Source organism: Nothoprocta perdicaria, unplaced genomic scaffold (assembly GCF_003342845.1).
Source record: "Nothoprocta perdicaria isolate Ctin4 unplaced genomic scaffold, notPer1 scaffold_332, whole genome shotgun sequence".
NCBI classification, from domain to species: domain Eukaryota; kingdom Metazoa; phylum Chordata; class Aves; order Tinamiformes; family Tinamidae; genus Nothoprocta; species Nothoprocta perdicaria.
Window position 1 is genome coordinate 460,711 of NW_020455569.1, and position 18,264 is coordinate 478,974.

The following is an 18,264-nucleotide window of genomic DNA, read 5'->3' on the forward strand; positions in this document are numbered from 1 at the left end:
AACCAGTAGCCAAAGGCGAGGGAGCGCGCCGCGGCTTTGCGCCTGCCCTCCGTTTTTGTCCTTTTTTTTTTTTCATTCCGTGCCGCTGTGGGCGCAGAGCCGCGCTCTGATGCAGAGCGTGCGGCTGCTGCGCGCCGAGGAGATGCAGGAGCCGCCGCGCCAGCCTCTGCTGCCTCCCGTCCCTTGAGGCGGGGACGGGGGCGCGGGGCGGCGCGGGGCCCGCCCGCACCAGCGGCCATGGACAAGCTGCCCCCCTCCATGCGCAAGCGGCTCTACAGCCTCCCCCAGCAGATAGGGGCCAAGGCGTCGATCATGGACGAGGAGGAAGACAGCGACAAGGACACTCGGAGGAAGAGCATCAGGCTCAAGCCGCTGCCTTCGCCCTCGGCGGGCAGCACGCGGGCGCTCGCCGGGGACCCCGGCAGAGGGGGGGACCCCGGCCTGCTGGAGAGCGAGGCGGGCGGCAAGGCCGCCAAGAGCAGCACCAACGGCGACTGCCGCCGCTTCCGAGGGAGCCTGTCCTCGCTCGCCAGCCGGCACCCGCACGACGCGGCCGAGGAGCGGCGCCTCATCGGCGGCGAGGGCGAGCCGGCCTCCCCCGGCGAGGACAGGAGCCCCCCCGGCAGCGCGGGGCCGGAGCCGGCGCTGCGGGAGCCGCCGGCCTCGCCGCCCGAGCCCCGCCAGCAGCCGCCCCCCCGGGCCTGCTCCTCCAGCTCCATCAAGGTGGAGGCGGGCGGAGGCGCCGAGCAGATCAGCCCGGACGAGGAGCAGCGGCTGGGCCAGTCCGGCTTCATGCAGCGGCAGTTCGGGGCCATGCTGCAGCCGGGGGTCAACAAATTCTCTTTGAGGATGTTTGGCAGCCAGAAGGCCGTGGAGAGGGAGCAGGAAAGGGTTAAGTCGGCCGGGTTCTGGATCATCCATCCCTACAGCGACTTCAGGTACAGCCCCCCTTCCCGGCCCTTCCCCTCCCTGGCCCGCTCAGCCCTTCCTTCCCGCACAGCCTTCGCACCCTGGGATAACTTTCCTGGCTAATTTTCTAGTTTCTTTCAGGACAAATCCAGTCAAACAATCTGCAGGGTACATTTATATTTCAGCTAAATTTTAGTGTTCTCAGGCTAGTAGTAATTTTAAATTATAATTCTGAACGAGCACGCATCTCCCCCTTAGGATTTCAATGAAGGCAAGCCTCGCCGGAGCCGAGCATGAATGGGGAGAAATGTCCCCACCTGATGCTCAGCTCCAGACCGAAGCAGAGTGTCTGCAGCTTAACTGCTCCCGAGTGTGCGGCCCAAAGCGTGCGCTCTGCCTGGGCAATAGCCCAGCTCCCGTTGGGGAAGGACRTTGCCTCTGGTGGCCACAGGGCTGGGCAAGGACGTGGCCTCTGGGGGCTGCCCGGCTGCTTCCCGCAGCACCCAGCCTGCCCGGGCACCTCAAGCCCCTCACGGCCACGCAGAGAAAGGTTTCCCTGCACATCTGCAGATACTCATTTGCAGAATTAATTAGGGTGGAGACTGGTTACCGTTGTCTTTGGGAGAAGAGATGCCTTTTTTTCCACTTGTTTGGCAGTATTTCCATGAAGGTTAGTACGGGTATTAACTTGTAAGCGGTAGGGCCCGAGCAAAGGATTGGGTTCAGGTATTTCAGAGTTAAGCATTGTCTGCTGCACAGGTGACTTGTCCTCTGCAATATGTATGTAAAGTGCTGCAATCAATAATTAATTACTTAGTGCAATCAATGGGCAGGGTTTATTGCTTCAACTTTAATTACGACTGGCTCACATCTCATATAAAAGCACAGAGTGCAAGAACATCATTCGGAGACATCTATCAAATTATATACTGATTTTGTTAACATTTTGGACTCTTCTAGACGCCCTRCATTATTCCTTATAACACAATTAGTGAGAGTCTCGCAGGATGGGGTTGCAGGGTGGTCAGAACCCCCTTGGCACTAYGTTTAACAAGCACTTCATACGCTTGGAAGATTCCGAACTGGCGCTGCACAGATTCCTTGATATTTGCTTGGATTAGGAAACGTTATTAGAAGGCTCTGTGAGCTGGAAGCCTGCATGGTCATTTAGATTCTGTGCAGTCCAGGATCCCCAGTGTGCAAAGGGTCCGAGTAGCTGCATTGTGATACTGAGTCCTTGCAAGCTTGATCATTTTGGAAAGGGGATAAAATTCCTTTCAAGTGGTATCTCGCAGTGGAAGGTGAGAGTGCTTGCCTTTTTAAAGATTATCAGCAATTTCGTTCTCATGGCTCCAGATTTGCTTGCCATGAGTCTGTTGTTGAAAACAAACACATCGCAGGGCTGTCCTGGCTGTTATCTGCATGTTAGTGCCTTGAGTGTGAGTGGATTTATCYCAAAGTAGCCTTCAGTTTGCTTGTCTTCTCTGCATATACCTAGAGCGGATTTATTCCATCCCCTCCATCTCTATAACTGCATTCTCGGCATCAAACCAGCCTGGCAAACTTCTATGAGAGCACTGTAATAGTAGCTGCCATAGCCACCTTGTCCAAGGTGAGACGATGCTGAAAGGTTGTTTGGCGGGGAGACAGGTCCAGAATTCCTAGATTCCTTATAATAGTGCAATAAATGGTAGGTTTTTATTCCTGGGGGGCTTGACAATAGGGCCCCTGCCAGCCTCGTGCAAAGGAAGGAAATAAGCTGGATGTTGGACTCTGCCAAGCCCCAGGATCACTGCTGGCACTGGGGTGTTCGCGTGCACGTATGCGACCCGTCGGCATTAATAATTCAATCCTCCCGATTTAGCCCAGCATTTGTGCGGAAGGAAGGCAGCGGGAAAGGGTGTCCGTGCCCGGCGTAGGGCGGCTCTGTGTCGGGTTCCAGGTGGGCTCATCCCCTGCTGCCTCGTGCTCCTTCCAAAGCGATGCTGAAGCCCAGCGTGCAAACACTGCGCTTTCAGCCTGCAGTTATGTGTCAGCATCAGGCGGGGCAGCGGCACTGCCGGCACCAGGGACACTTCTCGAGAGGCCGGCAGGAGGTGCATGAGCTACTGTAGGGTCACTGTTTAGGGTGCTTTGGGGGAACTTTGGTCCCCTCTGCTAATTTCGAGGTCACTTGCAGTCTATTTGTCTGACTGCACTGMGGGAGAACGTGTGGACTTCCACCAYGAAAGGGCCCGTGAACAAGGGCTGCGGTGAAGGAGAAGAGTGGGAGCCTGGCTAGGTTCTGGCAGGGTTTTGTATCCCTCCCTTTGCTGAATGCTGCTAAGGCATCTCCCTTGGGAACAACTCACATGAATATGAATAACATTTTTTGACCTCTGAAATGCAGCAGATTGCACCAAACAGCAGGTCTTATCAAAATATTTAGAGAAGCTGTATATCCTTGACCCAAAGGACTTTATTTTCTCCTTTACATATTATGCAATGCAGTGCTGAGCGCTCCTGGCTGAAGATGGGCACAGATCTGGGAGCATTAGGATGTTGTAGCAAGAGGCACGAGTCTCCATTCTCCTGCACTTTGCCTGGACACTAAAGCCCTACATCTGATACAAAAGTTTCAAGTTAATAAATATTCAGACCCAGATCTTGTTTYGTGTCTTTTGGGGGAAACCAGTTTCACCTCTGAGAGTGACTCTTTTACCACCAGGCTTTTCTCGGGTCTCCAAAAGTCCTGACTCTTGTCTCAGCACCACTCCAGATGCCACCTACCCCACTTGCTGGGGCTTGATTCTGGTGCAGAGCTTCCTTAATTTACTTACCACTTTAACATCCAGTATGGCCAATTTCCACGGTAAATCTGTGACCCTCCCAGAGTAAAGCACATTAATATGGACTTAGACTCTGTTGGTTTCTGCTTTTAGTCCATTGTGAGGGGAAAAGATGTGAAATGACCTTTACAGAAGCCAGATATGATGCCCTGGAGTACCCATGCCTACTGCAGAGGCTGGTGCCTGTAAAGGTGCCCGAGGTTTTGGGGCGAGAGCCGGCACTGTGGCCCACGCGCCGAGGTACAGGGCACGTGCGTGCCAGCGCCCTGAGCCTCTCCGCACCACGGCTCCTTGCACGGCAGGCCACAGGCAGCGGTGCTTCCCGGATCAAGATTTATCGGAGGCACTGAAAGCTTTTTCGGAGGATAGAGAGAATTGTAATTTATTACTTAGAGGAAGCATTGATCCAGCACAATTGGTTTAATAAAAAAATCCCAGACAAATACTGATCTGTCTGGTCTGCCGTCAGCTGAAGCGTGTTGGTGGTAGCTGCTGTCCAGATTTGCTCGCAAAAAAATGTGTAGCGGGCTGCTTTTAGAGGGCCTGAGAGCAGACCCGCTATCTGAGAGACCAAAATAGTCCAAACTGTGGATGTAAATAGAACTGCACATTATTCACTGCCCAATAACCTATTAACGTCTTCACAGAAGAGAGAATCCGGTGCTTCCTTGAAAACAATGGAAAATATCCTGTTCTGAAACCATCTTGATTTCAGATTTTGGGTATTTTTTTTTTCTTCGTGTTGTTCTTTTTCTTTTGGATATTTGTCTGCAAGCGGAACTTTTGCTTCCTTGGCTTCCTTTGTGCGCTCCCATATTGCCTTGGGAGCCTGAGCACATTCTGGGGGCAGCGAAAGGATTGAGGGGATAGGCCTGGGAATTCCTGAAAAATGAAGCCTTTTCCTCTCCCATGTGAATCTCTTCAGCGCTGATCTGAGTTCCCTCGCTTGGGCAACCTGGGCGATCTACTAGTCCTGGGTCTGAATTCTGCACCCAGCAGCTGTGCTGGGGTCGAGCACGACCGGGAAGGCTGCATGTTCCTCCCCTTCCCGCTAGCGGGGGACACGGCTGCCTTTCCTGCAGGTGACCTTCCTGGCCGTTTGGCTGAAGCAGAACAAGGGGACTGAGCGGAGAGAACCTGAGGGATGATCTGGATCCTGCTGACCGTGTAGGTTAGGTTTCTGTTGTCTTCAGTGGGCTGTGAATCAGGCTGCAGGAGAACAAACACAGGTTGGTGACCACGAGCTGAGGAGCCCGGCGTGGCACAGCCACAGTTCCCGTGTCCTTGGGCGAGCAACCCCTTGCTCCGTGGGCAGGAGTGCTGGGGCACTGTGGTCCTTCCTAGGTGACATGTTCGTTGCCAAAGGCAATGTTTCCAGGCAAGAGGTTCCCCATCAATAAAAGGCTTCGGCTATTACTGCAAATATGTCTTATGACCATAGTTACGTCATATTACAATATTTTCCTATATGTTCATGTGCAGAAATGAGGTAAGAGGGTACGAATAAGGCAATAGAATATGGATAGATACTAAATAGATGCTAAAGCGAGCAATGACGTTAAAGGAAGAGCCCTTATTAAGGTTTCCAGCACAAACTTAATTCAGGCCCTTTGTGTGGGTCTCTGCCTGCGGGTGGGCAGGTTCTGCACAGCCCTGCTTCCTTCAGGGGGCTCAAGGGACGGTTGTTCCTTTGGGAGAAACCCTTTGACGCTGTCCCCATCGCTCCCTGTAAGGAGGCCTGCTTGGGTATTTATTTCATCTTATTCAGATCTCATTCTGAATAAACAGCCTCATTTCCGCATGGCCCTTTTCCTATTTTTTTGGCACTTATGAAACATTCAAATCTAAAAGCAATAAAGCCCCTATGGAAAATCTCTTCCCYGCAGGCATCTGCCTCAAAACCTTCCTCTCGTTTTGAAGGAGGCATCATTGCCATGCTGTGGGAAGAGCTGGTTTGCACCATCTCATAACCGTAATTCACATGCGCGGCTCCGCGCGGCTCTGCTGTTGTCTAACCCGAGTGGCTAACTGTGAATGTGGAGCTTCGCTGTGTTCTCGTTAGGGCTTTGAAGCGCCAGCGGACGCCCGTCGTGGTGACGATGACATCTGCGCTCGGGAGTGGGTGGCATCTCACGCGGATGTGCTGTGCGGGGCCAGGGCGTTGCAGCACGAGGGGGACGGTGGTTCCTCTCCTTCTGTATGTTCGTGCTTGCCATCACCTCTCTAATTCTCCAGAAATCCCTCCTTTTCTCCTAGTCCCTTCCTAATCTAAGGAGTGATCATTTTGCCTCCGATTTAAACCCTTCTACTTCATCCTTCTTTCTGTCTTCGGATACTACTAGCCCAACAATGTACAGGCAAACCTTACTCTATTATTATTCTTTGTTATTTTTTAAACTCAGAAGTGTTTCCGTCCTTGGAGTGAAGCATTTCCAGTGCTGTGTCTGCATAGGAGGACAATCTCCATTGCATTTGTGTGAAAAAGATTTTATTTGAGGGAAAACTATTTTAACAAGTGTCTTTTGAGAATCCATGTAGGACTTGTCAGTACCGGCTGGTATACCTGGCTTTCCAGCATCGCTCGCTTCGGTAGCGGCWGCCGCCGTTTCTGTCGCATGCAGCTTTTCCTGCTGTAGAGCCAGCGCTGCTACATCCGATCCATTTATTACACACATAAAGGAGTGATCTCAGTCTGGAGATAACGTGGTATCATTGCAGCTTGAAACCATTGAATTTTGTCTTTGTTTCTGATGTGTTATGAGCATCTCATTAGCAAGCCCAYGAATCCCTGAGCCTGCTCTGGAAACCAGCTATCTGCGCTCTTATCTCTGCCAGAGCAGGGATTTTTCTTTTTCTCTTATTTTTGAGAGCTCTGTTGGTGCCAAGGCAGTTATAGGTCAATTGAGTTATTGTTGGCTCTAATTGGCACTCTAACAAGCCATTAAATCAATTTACCTACACATGAATGTCACTCAAAGAGAAAGGTGCCAGCTCCTCTTCTGTCTTCCAAAAGTCCACAAAAAAGCCCATTTCCGCTGATGAGGGCGGAAAGGCCAGGCCCTAGAGAGGAGGCTCCTGGGGGCAGGAGGTCTCCCTCCCCAAAGCTGCTTGGGCCATGCGGTCCTTGTGCATGAGCTCCATGCTGTCCTTATGTGGGGACAATTGCCTGCTCCCCGAGCCCAAGGCCACGAGGAAGGATTGCAGGAACGACCACCCTGGACTACCTTTTGGTGTCCTTGGAAATGCTCTTAAATGGCTTCCCTGGTTTGCAGCGCAGACCGGGTTTATTCCAGCATGGAGAGTCCTGTGGCTGCTGGTGGAGGAAGCACAGCCCAGATGGGGCAGCACCTGCCTGGTGGCACCGTCACCCTCGTGGCGTGGGTGATATGTGTCCTCAGGATATCCCTTTGCTCTGTGGGCGATATGTATCCTCAGGACATTTATTTGTGCTGTGGGTGATATGTATCCTTAGGACATTTATTTGCGCAGTGCTGTAGGAGGCTCAGAGTTATTACAGTGCAGAGTGATTTAAGTTTTGTTCAGAATCGTTTAGGTAACCTCTTCTTCCAGCAGCAAGGCTTGTTCCTGTGGTATCCAGGCTCTCCTCAGTGAGATGATTCCTCTGCAAAACACTCATTTTTCAGCCTATGAGTCAGGACTAAGTTTCTGGAGCAAACAGYGCTGCGATTCCGTCCTGGGCTCATCACCTCTGCACGTGACAGCAGCGAGACCCGCCTGGGGTGCTGCCTTCCGAGCRCAGCTCAGCCGGAGGAGAGGGCAGCTGGGCTCCATGGGCACTGCACTGCAGCTCCAGCGCTAAAGCGCTTGGTGCTCCAGAAGCGCAGAGGGGAGCGGGGCTGCAATGTGCCCTTACGGGGCCCTCCTGCTGCTCCTTACCTGGCTGCTGCCTGGGAAGCCCCTTTCCAGATCCAAATGATCCATTCCATGCAGTATATTTGCAGTGGCTGACATCCRGGACGGCCACCCTATGCAGACAGGAGCCAAGCTGGGCTGTTAACTCAGGAGAAGACATAGGAGCCAAGCGGATGCAGATCCGTCGGGAATCCCGAGGCTGGCACGAGGGCCCATCATAGCGACACAGGCGCTTTCCTGGAGACACGCAGGGGCTGATCCCGCTTGTGGAGCCTCATCCCAATGTGCAAATGAGGGAATTAAATCCTGCCACTTTGGATGGAGAGGCTGCCTGCGGAGGCAGATGAGGTGCTGCGGGTGGGAGCTGCGGCTCCTTTCTACAGCACAAGCATCACCAGGTGACAGGAGACCTGGTGGGGCAGGTTTGAAGCGGCACCAGGTGACAGGTGACCTGGCAGGGCAGGTTTGGAGCAGCTCTCCCAACAGTACCAATACGGGCGACGGGCTCTGTGCGCCTTCCCTTTGCACCGGAGAGGCCTTGTTCTTCAAGCACAGGCTCTTGGCACCCACCTCCCCCACTTTATTTCTTCTGCATTTTCCTGTGCTCATTTAGCAGCAGATAAATTTTGAATCCCAAGCATTGTATAAAGATTAAAAGGACAAAACGCACCCCTTGTGTCTCCRTTTCCTCAAACTGGAAAACGGGCAATGATACCACTAAGAGGAGGCACCATGGGCCATGCCACAGGACTCCACAATGTTTTAAGATAACAGAAGATGCCAGAGTAGGTGGCAACAAGGATATAGCCAATATCTGCAAGGTAGTTTCGTGAGCATTTCCTCAAGATCGTTCTTCTTTACATGCTATGGTAGATTCACTTACAGCTATTGCCGTCTTTCTTTAGGGCAACARAAACGAAGAGGTCTGTGAATGACTAATTGGTTCCTCTGTCTTCCTTCGCACAGGCACTGATGGCCGACACATGCACGAGCCCATGCACGACGCTGCGCTGAGCAGCACGTGCTGAACTAGGTGGGGGAAAAAAGCAGGAAAAAGGCAGGGCGGGAGAGAGACAAGACGGCTCGTGTGTGCTATGTGTCGAGCTGTGGGAACTGAGCAGCCCCGCGCGGGGCCCGCAGRCGTCCTGGGAAGGGGCCGCTCCAGCTTTTCCGCTCTGGCCACATGTCAAGCGAGTTTCACTACCCCTTTCTTTGGGGGAAGAAAAGCAGCTTCTTGACTTTCGTAACCACTGGTGATGCACGGGCCTGGCTCGGGGGCCAGTGGGATGTTTGTCCTCGTGTGTGGTGCGGCAGCGGTGGGACCTGGGTGATTTGCTGTGAGTTCTGTTGGTTCGTGCTAGTGCAGAGCCAGACGTGCGCTGAGAAACGAGCTTAGCTGCTGAGAGAGAGCAGCCAAGGGGCCTCGTGCACTGCCTGGCGGGTCCTGCGGCCATCGCACACAGGACAGGAACGGCTCTGCTCGCTGCATCCTCTCCTTGCAGCACAAATGGGAATGTTGCCTAAGCCCAGCAGGCGTGGGCATGGCCTAGGGCTCCTCATGTTGGAGCAGGGGATCCGGAAACCTCATCTGCAAGTAAATTCACACAGCAAAATCTGCACTGCAGACAAACAAAAAGATTTGCCTTGACATCATCTGCCCTGCTCTGCGATCTGCAGCCAGCCAGGAGACCAGCACGAGGCTCCCAGCCTCGCTTGTTCGCTAGAATTAAGGCTAAGCTCCAGCGTGAGCTAATACAAGCTGTTCCTCCCCAAATAATTGGCTGCTGGATGGTTTTGTGTCTGTCTAAGCATTCCTGCATGTGGGTGGAAGTGTTATGTGTGTGTGAATGAGTCTGCTTTGGAAATTAATCCATAACATGGGGAGCGCGCCTGTTAATACAGGACCTCGTGAGTGCTGAGCAGCRCGAAGCAGAGCCTGGCGCGGGCGGCTTCCCCGCGTGCCGGGGACGCTGGTGCCCCAGCCCAGAGCACCCCTATCTTTACCAATCTCTGCCGCCCCAAAGCATGTCAGGTGTCTTTCGAGCCGTCTCTTTCCCACAGCTGAAATTACGAAGGAGGAAAATGAAAAGCAGTGACATTTTCCAGAAACGCAGTCCTCGCTGTCAGCGCAGACCTCGGTGTGGGGCAGAGTCCCCCGCGGCCGGTGGGAAATGACGGGATGTCGGCCCCCCCTTCCATACTGAAAGACGACACTTGTCCATGTGCATCCAGGTAGGAAACGCCGATGCTGAAGTCCCCTGTGCAGAGGGGCTCGGTCTTTTCCCTCTGGGGTTGGGCTTGGCAGCTGCGGTAGGATTTTGTCTTCACGAGGCTGAGCTGTTCCTAAGCACCTCCCCAGTGTAATCACACACGAGCTCAGCAAGGGCCGCCCAGCAGCATTTTTTCCAAGTCCTTTTAGATAAGAAGAACAGGGACAAGCTATGAGAGAGGCAGACAAGCTGCCTTGACACTAGCTATGTATCCTTCAGCTTGGCCAACAGCTAGACCTTAAGCTTTGCTTTCTGTACCTACCCTCATTGCTGAGTTTCTGCAGGGAAGCAGTCACTTTTTCAAGTGAAAACTGCTAAGGAGAAACTTGTACCTGTCCCAAACGTGCCCTCTGAGGTGTGTTGTCCTTCAGAGAGAAAGACATTTGGTTGGCCATAGCGCAGCCCCTTTGTTAGCTGTTCTTCAAAGGGAAAATATATGTGTTCCTGGTTGGCTCAGGAAGAGAAAGGGACGGTATTTCCGATGGATTTACGATAGTATAAGCTGCAGTCTTAGGTGGCTCCGCTGTGCACAGCGCTGGCTGAAGTCCCTYCATCCACTGGGGTTCTTGTGAATCCGGAAAGAGGCGTCGTCGCCTCTTTGGCATTAGTTTTCCTGAGTAGCCACRCAGAGCCGGGTTGCTCGGTGAGCGCCCGTTGCAGGGTGACAGGAGGGATCTGTCTGCTYGTAGCTGCTTCCAGCCCGTCTGCCTCGCGTGCCTGTCTCTAAGGCACATATGGTCACTGTGTCTAGCACTGTCTGGGACCTGCTAGTGCTGCGCCACGGTGCCTGTTCCCGTTCGGATGTTGTGGAATAGATCTGCAAAGTAGGTCTCAGGGAGGCCGGCTATCTCCTGCTACTGTGGGAGGGTTTTAGAGGGCAGAATTTTCTGTCTTTGCCCACAAAGGAGTTACTTCTGACTCAACATTGTCTTTCATAAAGGAGATCCGTGACTTAGATTCTGAGCATCTAATGGGCTAAAGCACGTAGGTGAGAGCAGAGCTAATCTGCTCTCTGCCTTTCCTGGACACCAGCCGTGGAATTTCTGCTCTTGTGTCTGAGCACTGAGCAATAGAATCAAGAAAAGGCCGGAGAATTCGGGGTGCAATTAGGTCTTCGCATTGACCTTCTGAAACGCCACTTTTTTACTCTGGTCAGACCCTATGGGGGCAGTTGAACTGACCAATTCCAGAGAAGAGGCTCTCTGAATACACGCTGGTGCGCTGCTTAGGATCGCCTTCCAAAGCGCCTCTGTGGTCCCGCTCCTGCTGCCTCTGAGTTTTGCCCTTTTCAGCCCTATCCACCCCATCCTGGCTGCACCCGGGAGCACATTACTCTCCACCTGGCAGAGGGGCCGGGAGGCAGCACTGCGCTCCGACTGAGGCTCCTGCTTCCCAGGGAGGCCCGGGAGTGGTGCGGATGTCAGCTCGAGCTGCTTGCAGAGCATCCCGACTCCCCGAGTCTTCCCGTCATTCTTCTTTCCTGCTTATCCTTCCTGGGAAGCACTGGGTGCCAGCCAGGGCACTGAGTCACATCGACTGTTTTCCTAGTGGGATGAATTTAGGAGAACAAGGAGGAAAACAGGAGCTTTTGCCTTACTTATTACTAAGCTTTTTTTTTTTTTTTTTTTAAACAGAGCAAGTAGATTAGCTAAAAGTTAAAAGAAGAACCACTGAAATCACTTAATTGGGCGTTACTGAAGGACACAGGTTCCCAGGTAATTTCCATAACGTGGCAGCACGTCCCTGCTCTGCTGAATTCAAAGGCTACGTCAGTCCTTGCTGCAGTGGGACAGGTTCCTATAAGCAGAATTAAAAACCTCCAAGTGTATTGCAGGGTTTGGAGAAAACAGCCTGGAGAGTTTGCTCCTGGACAAAGGCAGAGTTCGGTGTGACTTTGGTGCCAGCCCAGCGGCCCAGGACCAGGCGAGCCCCAGCAAACCGAGGGCTGTGTTCCCTCTTCGGCCCCAGGGCAGTGGTGGGCCCTGCAGCGGTCCCGCCTGCCGCCGGTGCTCGCAGGCGCCGGGCCGAGGCTCAGCTCGAGCTTTGGAGCTGTGCGGGGTTCTCATCGCTGCCGCGGCTGCACGGGCCCCCCATTCGCACACCCCGCTTGGTGACGTTCCTGTGCAGCAGGAAAGGGGATTTATTCCTGATTACAGACTGGAAAACCGACATAGGGAGGAAGTGAGAGCTGCTCCCAGAATCCCGACAGCAGCCGTGCAGCTCCCAAGCGTCCAACTGCCCTCCCGGTCCCGGYCCCGGCCCTCAGATGGATGGGGAGCTGGCAGCCCTGCTGCACAGTGATGGCAAACGGGCTGCATCAATCCCCATGTATTTCTGAAACAACTTGTTTTCTGGCAGGTTGTTCATTCTAAAAATATATTTATTTCTAATTGCCGAGCTGAATACCTAATGAATTCTTCCTTCCCAAGAACAATTAATCAAAGCAATGACTTAGGGCTGGCACTTGCTCCCCCAGGGCTCGGTGGCTGAGTTCCATTGACTTAAGTAGAGCAGATCAGGCCCAGCCCGTACTGGAAAAGATTTATCTAAGCATTTCCTAATGGCGCCCATCACTATTTGTCTGGATGCCTCTGGCAGAAACGTGCTATATATATTGGAGGAGCAGCACTGCATGCTCTGATACACTTGGAGTGAGCAGCTGCTGTGCTTTGCAGCARTGTTTTCATGTTTTGTATAAATAAATGTAGAATTTATTTAAAATTTACAAATATATATATATTTAAGAGAGAGATATTATGCCAACTCCAGTGGGGATTCTGAATGATCAGGAAAGAAGAGACCTGAGTTGGAACCTGCTTGGGAAGTTTGATTAACTGGAGAAAATGGCTGGAGAGGGAGTGTGGGTCGCTGAGGCCCTGCAGCGTGGGTTAGCGGTTGGCTCCAGGAGAATCCCCGGCACATCCGCAGCGCACACAGCAGATCCAGAGCGAGAGGAATCCACAGTAGGTCCCGCAAAGAGCCAAGGGATCCGTGCGTGTCCCGAGTCCTGGCAGACGCCACAGATGTGGTAGGTGGAAGTGCCCAGGTGACCCCAGCTCCCTTCATAGCCGCTCTGAGTGATAACACCCTGCGAGCCACACGGGACACCCAAAGCCAGACAGTTTCTGCGGCCCTGACAGTATGGGAGGGCTCTTTTTTGCCCCCYGTCTGACCCCTGCATTTTTCATCTTCTGTGCCACTGGTGACACCCTCTTTGGGTAAAGAGTGTGTCCGAAGGTATTGCTTCAGATACCCGGATATTTTCATCTGGATATTTTAAATACCCAGAGTTTCTGCGTTTTCTACTCTCTTATCTCAAAGCACACAACAGAACAGTCTTTTCTGTTAGCGTTGATAAAAACTAATAATGCTTGTCACTTAAATATCTATTTTGAACCTAAAAAAAAAACAAAAAAAGACAAAAGACAAGGCTTGCAATGCTTCTGTCCCCTCCTTCTTCTGCTGCTTTCCCTAGGGCCCCCACTGCCCGGGAGCTCCTGCGCGGTGCTCAGGGTGCTCAGGAYGCTGGGTGCCTGTCGAGCCCACGGACGCCGTCCCCGGGGCGCCGAGAAGGGCTCGGGGTGCCGGGAGCTGCAGGTGCTGCCCCCCTGCGCTGCTGCCCCTGCCACCGCTGCCCCCGGCTCGCGGCGCCCTGTGTCCTGCTGTCGCCCACTCCGAGCCCAGCAGGCCCAGAGCGCTGCAAGCTGCACGCTCGTCCCCTCCATGCAGGGATTAATCTGGCCGCCGGTGTTTGGAAGGGATAGAGCCTTCACGTGGATGCCTTAGATAAGCGTAGCCTTAGCACAGTGTGTTTCTTCGGAGACCTAAAATAGTTAGAGGGGATTGGATTTTTTTTTTTTTCTTCCTTAATTGCTGCATTTTTAGAAGGTGATTCATCCGTGTCTGGGGCCTGGGACACCTGAGCAGCCCGGGTGCCAGCGGATTCAGTCTGCAGGGCTCATCAAGCTCCAGTCCGGCCCGAGCAACGCGAGGCGAACGTGAGGCCGGCGGCAGCGGCCGCGAGGAGCCTGGGCAGAAGGGCATTTTCTGCCCCTGCAGCTGAAACACACGGAGCCCCTGCCGCATGGTGAGGTCAGATCCTTGTTCCCCTGTTCTCCCACCATCAACATCCCTCCTCGCTGCCCTGCAGAGGGATGCAGAGGTTTATGGCTGGCACTTCTTGTTGACACTTGTCAGGAASAGTGATCCAGCACTGACATTTCCCACCGGGGCTTTACGTTCTGGTGTAAATCAGGGCTGTTCTGCTCATTTTCATGGAGTAACCCCGACAGACAGCAGACGAGGACTTTGGTGTTTCCAGAAGACTATTGGAAAAAACAGCTTTCCATTGCCTGTCTCTGGAGGCTTTCTGGATTCCCACCCTGCTGTCAAGCAGGAAAATGGTCAAGCTCTTTTTTTCCCCCAACCAGGTACTTCTGGGGCTGAAGCAGAGGGTCACACTAAGCATGCCTGGCTGGGGTCTGACAGAGACAGAAATCCTCAAACCTGTGAAACRATTTAATCTTCTTTCACTGATTTATTCCTGAGACATTTTAACATTAGAAGTTTAAAGGAGCAGGTGAGACATGGGCCTCATCCTGCAGTCAGGYGGAGAGCGAATGGCTTCAGGTGGGTGAAAAACAGCTGGATCAGGCTCCATCCTCAGGTTTGATCCRTCCTCAGGCTCAGGAAGGCTCTAGGGCCCTTCCCCTGTTTGTTGGTCTTCCAGTTTAAAGCAAGAGGAGTTAAGTGCCAGCCTCTYGCCTAAGCAAGCTGGGTGTTTAGGAGGCTGATGCACATTGCAAATGCTTGTCCTGGTGGTGCAGGCTCAAAGGTTGTGGTGGTTGCCAAACCTTGCTGGCCCTAGGAGCCCATATGAGAGCTTGGGAATGTTGTTAGGAGAGACCTTCTGTTTCTCCTCCCTCTCCATATGGGGCGTCTGGCATCCTGATTCCTGCTGAACGCCAAGCTGGGGCTTGGCACTATCCTCGAGGAACCTTTTAGCATCTCATGCRGCCAGAGGTCCTTTCCCACCCGGCAGGTGCCGTTGACCTTTCTCTCCCCTTCGCGCAGGCCCGCGGGAAGGGGCAGGGAAGCGGGGTGCCCGCGAGCAGCGCGCCGAGCCGTCTCCTCCGCTGCCTGCCACCGTCTCCAGCGCGGTTCTTATCTCACGTCCGTGTGACAATACGTCGGTGTGTGACTCACGTCATCTCTYTGCCCTATTTTAGTGTTTAATTTTAGTAAATGTGGGATCCTAGTGAAGAGGCTCTCGTCCCCATCCCAGGGAAACTTGTGTGTTGTCAACAGAGCTGTGTCGAGACGAAATAGCTACGAATCCAGCCTGTAGCAGCCTGGGTACAAACCGTAATGGTAGCCCAAATATTCCTGCAATTTGGGACAATTCAGGGCTGCCTCGTGCAAATCCATCCATGTAACAGACTGCCCAAGTGTTTGAATTGGAGTCATGCTGGATGTTGGAGTTAGGCCAGGGCCTGAACTTCATAATGTCACAACTTATGCATGTCCCTCCGCCTCAGTCCTTTACATTCCACAACATATTCCTGGTGACTTGGAAGCTGCAGCCTTTATTGATCTCTTCATTCTCGACAAGAACAACATATGGCAAGTTACCATGGCAATAAGTCCCTTAAAGGGGCTTCCTTCCTTCCTTCCTTCCCTCGGTGTGTTGGTCTTTTTCATTATTAAATCATCAGAGATAAACGCGCGCACAGAAGGGTCAAAGTCTGGATCAATGAGCAGCAAACAAAGAGGAACTCTTCCATATTCATACAAGCGAGAGCCTTCAGAAGATCAAACAATGCAGATTGCCAGGCCCTTAGCATGTCAATCTTATGCATAATGTATGCTGGGAGCGCTCTTAAATCAATACACATCTACCACCTTGAAACCCTTTGGCACTAAGCATGGGAGGCGGCGGGGGCGGGAGGCAGGAGGTATCTATCCACGCAGCGTGCTGGGATGTGAAGAGGCAGTTAAGCTTTGCGGGGGCACGGGGGTTCCTGCCGCAACAGGGCACACAGGAGCTGCTCCAGGTCTTCAGCGCAGGGCGGATGCGGTGCTGGGGTCCTGGAGAAGGCCCCGGGAAGTGGCACGTCTGCGGCGGCGGTGCTGCCTTCCTCACCCATCAAACCTGTGCCCGCAGATCTCTCCTCCAGGCTCACATCGCCTGCTCCATCCTGCTAGGCATTCCCAGGGAATGGAGACCGGGTTCTAAGTAGGAACTTAAGGTACCATTTGATTTGCTGACAGGTGTCTATAGGCAGGAGGGCAGAGCGGGTTCAGCACCGTGACCTCTACGTGGTGGGGGATCCAGTGTGACCTGCCTCACCCATGGGGCAAGTCTGTGTCTCAGCACCGCTGGAAATGGAACACAGGAGCACGTGGGTTCTGAGTGACACAAGGGCAGGGTAAAGTGTTGCAGTACATTTGCATTTACTGAGTGGCAGATTGCACCAAAAACAGCTTAAAAATGCTTATGCAATTTCTAATGAACACGCTGCAGGATGAGGTGATAGAAGTCGACCTGAGATGTCCAGAACTCCTATTACCCCGGCCACGTGCAACCCGCTCCCCTAGCTGCTGGGCTCCAATGTTGGGCACGTGCCGGGGCGCCCACGCCGTGGGCTGGGGATACCGTGTTGTGGATAGGCACCATCCTGGCAAGGAAGGTCTCCCTTAGTAGCCTCGGTTGCTGCCTGTGAACGTCTCTGTGCTGCAAACCTTCCTCTCTCTAAGAAGGCTGCAAGCAGAGTGGGTGAATCCTAGGCAATGTCAGTGAACTGACCGATTAAAGGGCCTCGGATTGCTCCTGGGCATTCCCTAATCTAAGTTAAAGAAAGGGCATAAATCATAATGTGCTCTGATATAGTAGGGTGAATGCATCAATGCCTCGGCTGTGTGGCTTGCAAATTGTCAGGTATTACAGTTGGAATGAGAATATCACCATATGAGGTGTGTATTTACATTTTTACAGTGAAAGAGAATGGAAATTTTCCCCTCTGTGCTGCTGCTCAAATTACGGTACAGAGCCTGGCTGGGAATYGCTTTGGGAAGTAGGAATTCACGTTTTCTGGTTTGTCCGGCCTCCAATGAAGTCACTGAAATCTTTTGCATCTCAAAGTCTCCCTACATGCAAGACAGGACGACAGCGCCTCCTTATTGGCATCTCTTGGGCTCGTTAATGCCCAGATGTTGCTTTGCGAAGGGCCTGGTGTYGATCGGTGGTCACTAACGTGATGTTAGGTTAAAAAAGGGGCAGCAGCAGCCATGGGAGCCCACGTGCTGCCTTGCCTGGGTGCAAGTGCCACTGCCARCTCTTACATAACTGCTGGCTTCACTAATTTTCCACTCACCACATTTGGTGGATGTATTATGTGTTTTTAAAGAATAATGCGAGCATATGCGTTAAACTGCAAACACAGCACAGAAGTCAGCCCTGTTCAGAGGGGATTAGGTGAGCAGTTATGTAGACTGCAGATAATCGAAGCAAAAGACTAAATACAGACTGTAGCAAATAGCTGGTCTCGAGTCAAACTGACAGCTGAATTCAAGAAAACCTTCTCAAAGACTGAGCACGAGTCCATAGAAGCGGCCGTGCAAAGCGAGCCAGGGGAGCGAGTGGCGTTTCTCCCTTTGCGTCCTCTCCGTGCGCACTCGCACAGCTCCACACTCTTAATCCGCAGGAGCCGAAGGCACCCAGCGAGCTCTGTCAGCCTAGCGGGGAGCTKGCTGCACTCTGTTCTCTCTCTGCAGTGCAAACACTGCCAAGCAAGGAGGACAGACGTTAAGGCCACAAATGCGCCGCGCTCGGGGACATTGAATGCCCCAGTGACACAGGGGCGCCGACCAGCCCRGCCTCRGCCCGCCYGTGTTTTCAGTCCAGCCATCACGCRGCCTCCTGAGCTCCTGCACTCTAAATRGTTTTACTGCACCAAGATTTTTGAAAAAGCAACGTTTGTTTAATAAAGGAAAGACATCTGAAAGCAGCGTTCCCAGCCTGTTGTTATGTTACGTGTTAGAGCCAAAAGCTGATGGAACTTTTTGGCCAAAACCACAAATTAGTGCCTATGAAGTGGCCATGTGATCAGATGGACCTAGCGTTATAAGCACACATTGCCATGCAGTGTCTCTGCCGTGCCTAGCTCGCAGTCCTTTATGGCTCAGTGATGCATCAGGAATTAGCAGCTCAGAGGCAGAGGTGCAGGTGACACCGAGATCTTCAGCCCTACAAAGTGTGCGCAGGGTGCGAATGTGGTGTGAAAGCACGGATGGTAGAGCAGGGTGCCTGGGTGATCCAGTGCTGGCTGTTCTGTGCTGTGAGCTGCTCCCAACATCAACTACAATGAAGCTGTACATTCRTAATT

The 18,264-nt window shown here is 52.9% G+C and overlaps 1 protein-coding gene across 1 annotated transcript in view; it reads left to right on the top strand.

The window, feature by feature from the left end:
- The first annotated feature begins 237 nt into the window (after positions 1–237).
- The window catches only part of HCN4 (hyperpolarization activated cyclic nucleotide gated potassium channel 4), a 65,271-nt gene continuing 47,244 nt past the window's right edge, over positions 238–18,264 (top strand). The window contains exon 1 of the mRNA XM_026043634.1: positions 238–938. Within this exon, the coding sequence (XP_025899419.1) occupies positions 238–938 (701 nt within the window). The remainder of the gene's footprint in view (positions 939–18,264) is intronic.